A 13081-nucleotide genomic window follows, 5' to 3' on the forward strand; every position below is an offset into this window, starting at 1 on the left:
TTTGAAACTGTTAATTGCTTAGCTGTCATGCTTACCAATGTAATATAAATACCTAAACTTCATAAAGAGACTTTAAGACTAATGTATTTAGATGAGAAATACATATCATAGTAGGAAGGTATTGTAAAATAGCTTGACGTACATAATATAACTTCCTGCACTTTTCTCAGTCAAATATAGGAATGTATTCAATTATGTAGCATTAACTTGGTGTAGAGATTAAATCATTACCCTTTCAATTTGCTTAAATCCATGTTTGTATGAATGGTTTAGAAGAGTTTTAAAAGGAAGTTTTGAATAACCAAGCAATGTTGCCTATAAGATTTTAATTTCCAAATGTAGCTTTCATTCATGGGTTTCTTTACTTTATATGTGTGTCCTTCTACCAGAAGCTGATGATAGTGGAGAAGATCAAAAAGGAAATCAAGAGAAGAAAGAGCTGGGTAGTGAGAAAACTGTTCCAAAATCTGGCTTTGTTCCTGTATCTTCTGCTGCTATTGATCATGAGATTGAAATACTGTTGTCTGAGTGGAGCAAAAATGCGGACATGCTATTCAGTATTCATCCTATGGATGGTTCATTGCTGGTATGGCATGTGGACTGGTTAGATGAATATCAGCCTGGTATGTTTCGCCAGGTGCAGGTATTATAGCTTTTTTGGATTCAAATATATATTTATTATTCTATGAGGAGTAAATTAATATCCTCCTTATTTGTTCTAATACATATTATTTTTCCCCTTTAACTCTAGGTATCTTTTGTTTCAAGAATTCCAGTAGCATTTCCAACAGGTGATGCAAATTCTCTTTGCAGAAGTATAGTGATGTATGCTTGCACCAAGAATGTTGACCTCGCTATTCAGCAAGGCAAACAGAAGCCCCTTGGCCTTACACATTCCTCATCTATGCTTATCTCTTCTGCCCACAGTAAATCAACTAACAGTTTAAAATTAAGTATCTTCACCCCCAATGTTATGATGATTTCAAAACATGCAGATGGGTCTTTAAACCAATGGCTAGTTAGTTTTTCAGAGGAATCTGCTTTTTCTACTGTGCTCAGTATTTCACATAAGTCTCGATATTGTGGTCACCGTTTTCATCTTAATGACTTGGCTTGTCATTCAGTGTTACCCTTGCTGCTGACAACTTCTCATCATAATGCTTTAAGATCACCGGATGTTGACAGCACAAAACAGACAAATGATACTTCAAATTCTGGACAGTCGCCTTTAAGATCTCAGAATAGAGGCACTACAAGCGTAACATCCCAGGATCCCAATGCAGTTTATAGTGAGCTTATTCTTTGGCGAGTTGATCCAGTTGGTCCATTATCCTTTTCTGGAGGAGTTTCTGAACTTGCACGAATTAATTCTCTCCATATTTCAGCTTTTTCTAATGTGGCATGGCTGCCTACACTTATACCCAGTTACTGTCTCGGTAAGTTTTCTGAGTTAATTAGAATATTTAAAATCTTTGGTTCTTAAAACAACTAGAATAGGAAAAAAATGATGCTAGTGGTATGGAGAATCTAAATATGTTGAATGATGGAACTTTTAAATTATCTCTGGTTGGTTTCCAAAGTATGGATTTTCTGAAAGATAACCCAGACTAAAATTTCAGAAAAATTTCCCTTTAATTTTGGTAAGCTTATAAAAAGCCACTGGATATTTTCTGCCCTCTTATTTATATGGCATTATAGATGTTTTACAAGCTAAAGAGAAGGTCACTGCCCTTTGTTTTAAAACCTTAGATCTAAACGTTTTTTTAAAAATGCATAAATGTTAGTGGGTAGGGGTTGAAAAATATTAATACAGACAAGGAGAGTACTACTCTCGAGGGTAGTGTCTCCTTCAATGAGCAGGTTGGAGTTTAGTTCCTTTTGGTGAAGTTCAGTATTAAATCTTCATATTTCTTGCGTATGAACACGTTTATTAATAAATATCTAAATACAAATTAGATCAATGAGAAACAAGTTCTGCTTTCTTCTGTTTTGTTTAACTCTTTAATAATAAATTCTTGTGATTTGCTTCTTGCCAAAAATAGGGAAGGAGCTAGTGTGTATTTACTGAAATATTGAACTGATTGTTCATAAATACTTTTCAGGTGCATACTGCAATTCTCCAAGTGCTTGCTTTGTGGCAAGTGATGGACAGTATCTGAGATTATATCAGGCTATAATAGATGCTAAAAAGCTTTTGTGTGAGCTATCCAATCCTGAAATTTCTGTAAGTATAAACTTAACTTTTCTTAAACATATAAATTACATCATCATTATAACTCATAAATTGGTTTGTCAGACTTGGTAATTGAAGAACACTAAGAACTCTGCAAAACTCTGTTATAAAGTCAATCTGCACATATAATAGAATCTTACAGCATTGCAGCCATACTCCATTGTGATGTCGGATCTCCAAAGCTCAGCATTGTTGAGCCAAGTCACTACTACTTGGCTGGAAAATCTCCAAGAAACACCTAATGCTGTAAGAAGTAGTTTTGATGATTCAATAAGTGGCACTTCCCTGTGAGTCAGTACTGAACTGCTGTGTCAGCCTAGTGCAAGGAGGTATCTTTCATGAGAAGCCTTTAAAGATTCTCTGGCACTTCAGCGTTAACATTCTTATTCATATTGTGTCCTCACAGAATTGCTTCACTTAAATTCCCATAACATTGTAAATTAGATATAATCGTGTGTACTATTGCTACAGAATTAACAAAACAAAATGCCTAGCAGTGAAAGAGATTTCTGTAAAAGTTTGGAGTCTCTGGAGACTTCCATAGAATGTAAATAGATCTCTTTGGCTTTAATAAATCTCACTTTGTTAAACTGAACTTCTTTCAACCCTGACTTTGAGTAAGTGAACCACAAAAAATAAAAACACTATGCCAAAATGAAAATGTCAAACATCAGGTATCAGAGTAGCAGCTGTGTTAGTCTGTATCCGCAAAAAGAAAAGAAGTACCTGGGGCACCTTAGAGACTAACAAATTTATTTAAGCATAAGCTTTCGTGAGCTACAGCTCACTTCATCGGATGCATGCAGTGGATATTTTTTAATCAACTTTCGGAGTTGAACTGACAAGCAATATTGAATGATTTTTTTTTATTACTGTATTTTTACAGAAATATGTTGGTGAAGTTTTTAACATCATAAGTCAACAGTCTACTGCAAGGCCAGGATGCATTGTAGAGTTGGATGCTATTACAGAGCTTGTAAGTAAGATATTTTTGCTGCACACATTTTATGGTGGAGAAGAACATTCATTTACTTAATTTAAAAAGGTATTAAAATTGAGCATTACACCTGTAACTTTCCATGTTCACTGATGATGAAACCAATACTGTTTTCAGATGTACAAACTACCCCCAACTACCTGACCTTTGCCCATATGCAGAGAGAATTATAGGTATCGCAGATACATTTTATTCATTATTTTGGTTGGTCCTGTCAATTTTTTAATGATATTAGCTTAGACATAAGAGATTCCATGTCCCTTATTTACTGTTTCTTTTAATTTAGCATGGCAGAAAAACACAGTTACTTCATGTTTTTCAAGAAGACTTCATTTTGAATAACAATGAGGAGAAAATACCTGAAAAGAACAACTGTTTAGCAGACTCTGGTAAAGCAGTATTAACTGTTTAATTCAGTAACATGGTGTGAAGAATGTATCAAAGGGGGGGTATTGATTTGTTTGGAGATAATAACTTTCTGCACTTCAGTTATATTGCACTTCAGATAGATAGATATAGATAGATACAATATCTCCAAGATCTGCTTGATTTTATTGGAATACAAGTTCAAATGTATGGAACAAAATTACAAATGGAACACAAACTACTTTCCTTTTCCTTGAGGAAATGGACTAAGGGTCTAAGGCAAGGAAGCATTTTACCAAGAGGTACCCTTTGTATACTGTAGGAAATATTGTATAACACTGATGGTTTTTAGTACAGAGAGAGGCACTTGTTGAAAACATTAGTCTTTTGTACGGTAGGCCCTCTTGCAGGATCTGGGAGACGCAGGATGTGTAGCTTCCCATACTATTTTGTGGTATTATGAAAGGCAAATAGATAGCTGAGTCCCATGTTTAATGTTAAGGTAGGGGAATGGTGCCAGAGGACACTAGGAAGTGGAATGGCTGTAAGTCTTTCCAACACTCCTTTCTGATGAGCAATCATTCTTACCACCAGCTAAGCCCTTCCTTTGGACACAGGGTTCTAAAAAAAAGTCTGACAGCTTCCCTTTTAAACTTGTAACTAAAATATATACGTAAAATATATAAAGGAATTAAATACCACTCCACTGCATGCCTACAGAACTACAAGACCAAAAGGGCTAAGGTGTAAGATATGGTATGTCTGCAGACTGCTAGCTTTAGTAACAGCATAAGTAAATTGTAAACTAGATGTAAATAATTTGTATAAAATTTAATCTGCCATTCTTTTCTAGTGCCTCAGAAGTCAGTGACTGTTCCTACATTTAACACTTCTTTATCCATAATACTTGATTAAAAATTGAGCATACAGTTGTATAGTTCACAATGCTTTCAACCTGAAAAATGAAAATATATGCTGCTCATTAGCACTTTGTATACTACAGTATAAAATAAAAGCTGTTGCATAGATTTAATATTTTAAACATAGCTGGTGGTGGTCTTCCCTTGAATGATTTGTTTGTATCAGCGATAGTACTTTCATTTAACCTTTCAATAACAGGATCAGAGAGGGAGCAAAAAACCCACAACCAAATAAACAGAAGAAACATTTTCTGTATAAGATGGTGACGACCTGGAATCTTTATACTCTTTTAATTGTAAAGGCACTAGTGGTATAGTTATATAGTGGGGGAGGGAAAGAAGTTAGTAGCTAACTATTGCTACACTAGATGTTGAACTAAAAACTTGGTTACTTTAAATTTCAACAGGAAACCTGCAAAATGGATTCTCTGAAAAATTTTACTTAATAGTAATTGAATACTCTCAAAACCGCTCATTATTACACATGTGGAACTTACACTTGAAGTCTGTTCCAGTCTCAGTAGGTAGGTCCTTTTGTTACGATGTAAAAATATTGTTAAACATCAGTTATTTGTAACTGTCTGATATTCCTCCTATTTTTATAACTGTTTTTACTGTTCGGATATTTAAGAAGCTACTGTCTAAAAAGCAATCAGCAGTTGCTACGCTAAAGGCTACTTTTGGGTTTCCATCACAACTTATTCTTTCTTGCTCAAAAGTCTCACATTTTTCTTTTTATGTTTAGTCTTAGCCCAAACTGTGTTTATTTTTGTTAGTAGTTGAGAAAAATCCATCCAGCTGTTTAAGTTGTTAGTGGTGGGGATTCAGACTACTTTTGCTCCTTAGTTCAGAAACAGTAGAACAAAATTTATTCAGGATTTCTACGTATTTAGTTCTAAATCATGAATGGCAGACTGCATTAATGCTGAGGGTTTAAAAATAAGTTTTAAGTGAATTAGAATGCACTGCTGAGTTGCACAGTTGCCAATTTTCATGTGGTAAATAAGCACCCCAACTTTCACAGTAAGCCAGAAATCAGACTAATCCCATTTCAAAACAAGGCCAAAACAAGCCAATCCCTAAGAACCCCAACACTCTATGTGACTAGATCCCCCCCCCCCCCCCGGCATATAGTCTGGGACTGTGGTGGGCCTGCTGTGCACCCCTGACTCTCTTTTCCCACCCCCTTGCCCCTGCTGCTGCTTGGGAGCCAATCCAAAAAAAAAAATAAAATAAAATAAAAGAAGCAACAAGCTACAAGCCAAACAAGCTACAAGCCAAAAACTAGCCAACAAGCAACCCACAAGCTAGTTAAGCCAAAAACAAGCCCAATTTCTGTTGTTTTTTTTTTCCCCTCCGCGGATTTGGCATGTCTGGCTGGGTGTCTGTTCACACTTAAAAATTAGCAAAGCCTAAAAGCAGGTTTTCTGCCTTCTGTGACCGCTGTTATTAAACTGAGGATAACTGTGAATGTTCCTGTCCACACAGTCAGACTTGGGCAATAACAAAGGTGGTGGTGTGGCAGAGGCAAAATTTCTTCAAGCTGTGTTCTGACAATGTAGTTTTGATACTGTCACAGCCTGTGTTTGTAGCGGAGGGAAACCAATCTTCAAACCACAACAGCCTGCCTGGTAAAGGGGTAACACTCCCTTCCAGCAGGGTTGGTAAGTGTATCGTTTCTAATCCTCCTTTACTTTCTAAACCCATACCTTGTCTGGTGCCTCCTTCCTGCTTTTCCAGGTAAATCCTGTCCTAGTTTCTACTTTCTATTGACTCATGCCCTTATTCTTTTTTTTTTTTTTTTTAAGGAAATAGAACATCAGTCATGCAGTTTTAAAGTTACAAATGTAAATGTGCATAAACTAAAATGTTTGTAGTAAACTAGTGCCATTTTGCATATATATTACATGTTACAGTATGCATTTAACAAATGTACACATGCCCTCTTTGACAGATTTAATTTCTTTTGGATCAGTATAGTTTAATTGCTTTATATTATACAGGGTTTGAAGCTTGCAGTTTCAAACACTTCAGAAATTTGAGAGGGACTTGACATGTGGGACTTGTTGCTTGTCCAGTAAGGGTTGATCCATCCCTACTCTGAAAATCCATTTTGTTAAGTTAATTTGTTTTGTGTTAAGTTCTGCTTTTAAGGGATCGTTAAGATTTTTACTCACAGGACACGTTACATTTGATTAAAAAATTCTGTCATAGAGTTTAGGTCCAGAAAGGGCCACCAGCTCTAGTATGATCTGCTGTATATCATAGGCCACCAAAATCACGTGTTATCTTCACACTAAACCGAACCACTGAAATTTAGATCAAACTATTACAGCCCACAGGAGACTAGACTGTTACGTTCCAAAGACAGAGAATAGGAGGGACTGAAGTGCTGGAAGCCTCCACAATGGCAGGGAAATGATTAGAAACTTTCTTCTGATTTCCAGCCTGAATTTCTTCATTGCCAGTTTGATACACATTTGTTCTTATGACAACATTGTCCTTGAGGTTGACTGCACTGCACCTTTAAGTGAGGGAGGAGGGGAGACGCATGTTGTCCAACTTGCCAGAGGAAAGGAAATAGCGCTTTCGGGGTGAGCGGGGGAGAGAGGCTCAGAGGCTGCTGCAAAAGGGTAGTGGGTCAGCATGGTGACGCTGACTCATCCCCAGGAACCAGAATGGCTGTGGAGTTGAAAAGGAGCAAGCCTGGTGGGAGAAGCGCCTTTTTCCCATGCCAGGCAGAGCAGCACCCTCCCTCCTCGTGGAGGTGGCAAAATACCAGGTTTAATCAGGACCTGCTGTGGGCATCATGTTAGTCACCCCTTTCTAAGGGGGCTGGGAAGGAATTTTTCCTCACCACCAGATTGGCTAAGGTGGAGTGGAGTGGGGGGTTATTTGCCTTCCCCACAGCAGGTTCAGGGTGGGCTTTGTTATTGTGAGTAGAGAAGGCTATGATGTTGCAACTCATTATGTAAGTGTGGGGCAGATGTCCAGTGCAAGTACTCCTTAGGGGAGGTATACAGTGACCAGATAAATGGTTTGGTAAAGGGCTTAAAAAGGCGGTGTTTGTTAAAGAAGTGAAATGAGGGGCTTCGGGTTCCTACGAGTGGTACAGCAGGAAGCCAGCCGCCCTTTCTTATTGCCTGCGTTAATCCTTGTTCGGAGGTGGAAGGAATGGTAAGGTCCCAGCAATGGGTTGGCTGGGGGACCTGGATAAAAAAAGAGGGGGGTGGCAAAAGTCCCCCTGAGTAGATATTGAACACGGAGTTACCTGCACAGTATATTTTAATTTGACGGGTAGTCCCAAGCATCTAATAATAATAAAAATTGCAGCCTGGTTTAAACCATATTATGTGTTTCCTGTCCTCCTTTCAGTATAGCAGGACAATAAATAGCTCTTTCTTTTTCCCCTCCCACAAGATACTTATAGAGAATAGTCATATTTATCCTTGCTAGGCTAAACTAGCCACACTCTTCTAGTTTCCCCTCATAAGATAGGCTCTCAGTTCCCCGATCATCCTCAATAACTTCTCTGCTTCTGTTCCAGTTTGAATTTATCTTCCTTGAACATGGGTGACCAGAATTTAACATCGTATTCCAAATGAGGTCTTACCCTATTACCTCTTTCAGATGCATTAGTACTTCTTTTCTCTACTGGAAATGCCTTGCCTGGTACAGGCTAGGATCACATTTGCCTTTTTCATGTCTGCATTATGTTGGTGACTCATAATCATCCTGTGATCTACCAATGCACCCAGCTCTCTCTCCTCAGTTGCTTCCAACTGATAAGCCCCCAGATTGCAGCAGAAATTCTTACTCTTAGACCCTAAGTGCAGGGGCTTGCACTTTGTACTGTTGAATTTCAACCCATTTCCATCACTTCAGTCTTCAGGGTCATCCAGATCTTCCCGTACAATATTCTGATCTTCCTCTGTATTGATGATGCCTCCCAACTTTGTATCATGAGCATATTTAATTAGCACTCCTGCTTTTTTGTGGTAAGGTCATTAATAAAAGTATTGAATAAGATTGGTCCCAAGACTGATCTTTGAGGAACTGCACTAGTCACCTCCCTCCAGCCTGATAGTTCACTTTCAGAACAATCCATGGCCTTTTCCCCTTTATCTAGTTCCTTGTCCACCTTACAAATCTTGTACTAATCTCCATTTTTTTCTAATTTAACTAATAATTTCCCTCATCTAAAATTTAAAGTCAGTTATTTTCTCAAAGAAGGAAATCAGGTTAGTCTGGCATGATCTACCTTTGGTAAACCCATATTGCATTACATCCCCTGTACCTCCGTGAATTTAATTATTCTTTCCTTCGCAATTTGTTCTAAAGCCCTGCATAATACTGAGATCAGGCTCACAGATCTGTATCACTTTTTTCTCTTTCTTAAATATAGGTAAGACATTAGCTATTGTCCAGTCATATGTTATTGCCTCTGAATGCAAGGATTTTTAATAAATCTGTCTATTGGACTAGCAATCTCATGTGCCAGTTCTTTCAGTATTCTCGGGTGGAAATTATCTAGTCCTCACAGTTTGAGTGCATTAAACTTATGTTTTTCTTGCACCTCTGATGTGGCAATTTCCATTTCTGTACACTCTCATTTCCATCAGTCATTCTGCCTTTATGCGCATGTTCAATATTATCATTTTTGAAAGATGAGGCAAAGTATTTGGTTTTTGGTCCATACTTAGATTGTGTTAAATATCCATTCTGTTCGCACTGCATAGTAGCCTAATCTCATCCTTGCTTATTCTTTTTATTTATATAACTACCAAAATCTTTTCCTCTTATTTTTTTTAATTTTCTTGGCAAGAGTTTGTTCAGATTGACTTTTAGCAAATCTCTCTTTATTCCTGTATTTTTTATCCTCCAAGATGTAGCTTTCTTTGCAAATCAGTTCCTTTTTCCATATATGTTCTCTGCTTACTCCTAATAATCTTTCTGAAGTGGTTTCATCCAGCCACGTCTTCCTACAATTTCCCTCCCCCCCCACCCCTCCCTTGAGATGCGAATTGCAGACAGTTTTTGTATGGGTGATTTGAAGAAATTCCAAGCCTGCTCCACATTTAAGTCCTTGAGCTGTTCAGTCCATTGACTCCTTCAACTAATTTCCTTTTGAAATAAAAAACAAGAGTTGGTGACCTGTTTTTGGTTACCTGCCATTACATTTAAACTGAATCATGATCACTCAATTGAAGGTTATGTTCTACAACCAGGTCTTTTATGATGTCCTCACTTCTTACCAAAACCAAGTTTAAAATTGTATCCCCTCTTGTTGTTTCAGTGACAGCTGTGTTTTTCATAAAACGATTGTCATATGTTACGATAACTTTCACTTAACAATGCAAACTTTTTTTAGATGAAAAAATAGACTCAAATATAGCTGAAGCAGTGTCACATCATGAAGAGCTATATTCTTCCTCTCCGGATCCAGAGAAGATCCAGTCTCCCTTCACGCAGAAATATCGGGCCTGTAGAGCAAACCTTCAAAGTACTAGTCGTCTGACTCTCTCTTCGGAAATGGTTTATAGTCAAGAGTTGAATTTACCGGAAGGAGTGGAAATAATAAGTGTTAAACCATCAGCAGGTCTGTAATTTTAAAAGTAGGAAAAAACTAGTACAAGTCTTGTTATACTGTATTCCATGAGTTTCCAGGGTTATTAGACTTTAAAACAACAACAACAAATTAACAAATACCTTGTGAACTCAGAACGTGGAACCCAGATTTGAAAGGAACACTAAAATACATCGTTCTATAAAATTTTGGTTTTTACTCCTGGGGCCCAAATGCTGCAACAGAGCTCCTGCCGAAGCTAGTCAGTGAAAAATGTTGTTGTTCTAGACCAAGGATTTCTGTAAGTAAAAGGCTATATGCAGTCCTGAGTAGTGAAATGTGTTTTGTCGGGAAAATTGACTTTATTTTTTAATATAATGTATGTTGATAAACTTCTCCTAGGAAGACTACTTAAGATATTCAGACCCTTTATTGGGAGTATGTGTTTTGAGCTAGCTAGCATATAGTACTTGGATTGCAGTGTGAAGTGCGCACACTTCATAATTGTGTGACTGCACATACATGGATTATAAAAATACATCAGCATGAAAGCTCCAGCTATGTTCAAAGATCCAGCAGCTGCAGCGTGTCTGAGCTTCTCTGGTGGCCACTGGGGAAGAGGGGTATGGATCCATGTATATACATGGACAGAGAAATCCATTTTTAATTAAAGGGCTATAAATCCATGTCATGGCTTGTCACTAGTACACAATTTATTTTGGACCCTATAATTCAAATGATCTATATTTTTGGTGTCATCAGGTTCCAACACTGATTATCCGTGTTGTCAATACTAAAATTCGCTTTTATTGCTTAACATATCTGGAGTCACAAGTTACTGTTTATATAATGCTTCTTTCTGTTCATATTGGGGATTGAGTTTTTAAAATTTCAGAGATGTGAAATAATTTTAAACATTTAACTGGGCTTGTTTCCATAGGTTCTTCCCCCCCAAGTGTCGCTGTAGAACTGTGTTCAACTTTTTCCTTTCACCTCTTCTCTGTGAATCCTTGTAATAATTATTCTGTGTCAGTAAAATAATAGGTACTAGATACTTTGTAAGATGAACCAAAACCAAATTATATTAGCTTTAACAAAATTGAGTGAATTTAGTTTGACACTTGTATTAAAAAAAAAAAAAATCTTATGTATGGTTACTTGTTGTTTGACCCTGATGTGAAACTTTTTTTTTTTGTTCTGTTTCAATTTTAGGACACCTGAGTTCCTCTTCCATATATCCAGTTTGTCATGCCCCGTATCTACTGGCAACTTCTTGCTCAGATGGAAAAGTTAGGTTCTGGAGATGCAGAGTGACTCCTGAGTCAGTGGTTTCTTCTACGCCAGAATATACTGTAAATAGTAATGTTACATATATTTGGGAAGAATGGCCATTACTTGTTGAGGATGGACTTCTTAGTAGTAGTGCTGTGAATGTTCCAGGCAGGCCAATAGAAGTTAGTTGTGCACATACAAATAGATTAGCTGTAGCATACAAGCAGATGACATCTAAAAATAGTCGCTGTTCTCAAGATTTCATGATGCATGTTAGTATTTTTGAATGTGAATCTACAGGAGGATCATGTTGGATTCTGGAACAGACTCTTCATTTAGATGAAATAAGCACAATGTTGGACTCTGCCATTAGTATTGACAGTAATTTAATGGCATACAATAAACAAGAAGTTTATTTATCTAACAATGAGAGTATTTTGCCCAGCACAAAGCATTTGGTTCACTTAGACTGGATGTCTAGAGAAGATGGATCGCATATCCTAACAGTAGGAATTGGATCAAAGCTTTATATGTTTGGCCAACTGGCTGGGAAAATGCATGACCAAAGTAGTAAGGAGATGTCTGCATTGCCACTGTGGGAAAATGCAAAAGTTACATCCCTTTGTAGGTTTGTACTGCTACGCTGCGTGGACTTAGTTTCTTCAGTAGAAGGATCACTTCCTTTGCCAGTTTCTTTATCTTGGGTACGTGATGGCATCCTTGTAGTTGGGATGGATTGTGAAATGCATGTTTATTCTCAGTGGCAGCCCCCTTCAAAACAAGAGTCCGTTACGACTGATTCTTACAGTGGAAGCACACCATCTATCACTAGCTTGATGAAACAAAGCCAGTCGGCTGGTTCTGGCTTGCATCCACCAAAGCGAACCTTAACCAGATCCATGACAAGTCTTGCACAGAAACTTAGTGGAAAAAGAACTGTGTTTGATCTGTCTGTGGAAATGGAAGATTCTGGTCTTTTTGAAGCAGCTCATGCATTATGTCCAACTTTACCTCAGTACCACCCTTTCCAGCTTCTAGAGCTTATGGACCTTGGTAAAGTACGTAGAGCAAAAGCCATCCTGTCTCATTTGGTTAAATGTATTGCTGGGGAAGTTGTAGCTATAAATGAATCTGAACCTAATCATGATCGGCGACTTAGATCTCTTACAATTAGTGCTAGTGGAAGCACTGCAAGAGACCCCAAGACATTCAACAAAACTGAGAATACAGACTATACAGAAATAGACTCTGTTCCACCACTTCCTTTGTATGCGTTGCTTGCTGCAGATGATGACTGCTCACATTTTTGTTTAGAGAAGTCCAACAATCAAAATAACGTAAATAAACAAAATGGTTTACCAGATGAAAATTATGAAGATCTTTTTCAAAACTCCAGCCTAAATACAGATGATCTTACTGTGTTTGAAGCAGATGAAGATAATACAAAGCCGAAGGTTATTGACCTTTCTCAGTACAGCCCAACTTACTTTGGACCAGAACATGCCCAAGTTCTTTCTCGTCACTTGCTGCATTCTAGCTTACCAGGTCTCACCAGGATGGAGCAAATGTCACTGATGGCTTTGGCAGATACAATTGCCACTACCAGTACTGATATTGGAGAAAGCAGGGACAGAAACCAGGGTAAGCTATATATTTTAAATAATAGGCAATACTCTTGTAATTCACAAGCCTTTTTGTGAGGATTTTTATTGTCTTGCATATCTGTT

At 37.6% G+C, this 13081-nt stretch overlaps 1 protein-coding gene across 3 annotated transcripts in view; it reads left to right on the plus strand.

The window, feature by feature from the left end:
- Positions 1–13081, plus strand: part of DMXL1 (Dmx like 1) — a 142659-nt gene that overhangs the window by 54431 nt on the left and 75147 nt on the right. For all 3 annotated transcript variants that reach the window (XM_037901597.2, XM_037901595.2, XM_037901596.2), the window contains exons 11-18: positions 390–643; positions 752–1436; positions 2103–2224; positions 3120–3209; positions 3517–3619; positions 4924–5040; positions 9888–10115; positions 11295–12995. In XM_037901597.2, coding sequence (XP_037757525.1) covers positions 390–643; positions 752–1436; positions 2103–2224; positions 3120–3209; positions 3517–3619; positions 4924–5040; positions 9888–10115; positions 11295–12995 — 3300 coding nt within the window. The remainder of the gene's footprint in view (positions 1–389; positions 644–751; positions 1437–2102; positions 2225–3119; positions 3210–3516; positions 3620–4923; positions 5041–9887; positions 10116–11294; positions 12996–13081) is intronic.

The sequence above is a fragment of the Chelonia mydas genome, chromosome 5, assembly GCF_015237465.2.
Source record: "Chelonia mydas isolate rCheMyd1 chromosome 5, rCheMyd1.pri.v2, whole genome shotgun sequence".
Taxonomy (NCBI): Eukaryota; Metazoa; Chordata; order Testudines; family Cheloniidae; genus Chelonia; species Chelonia mydas.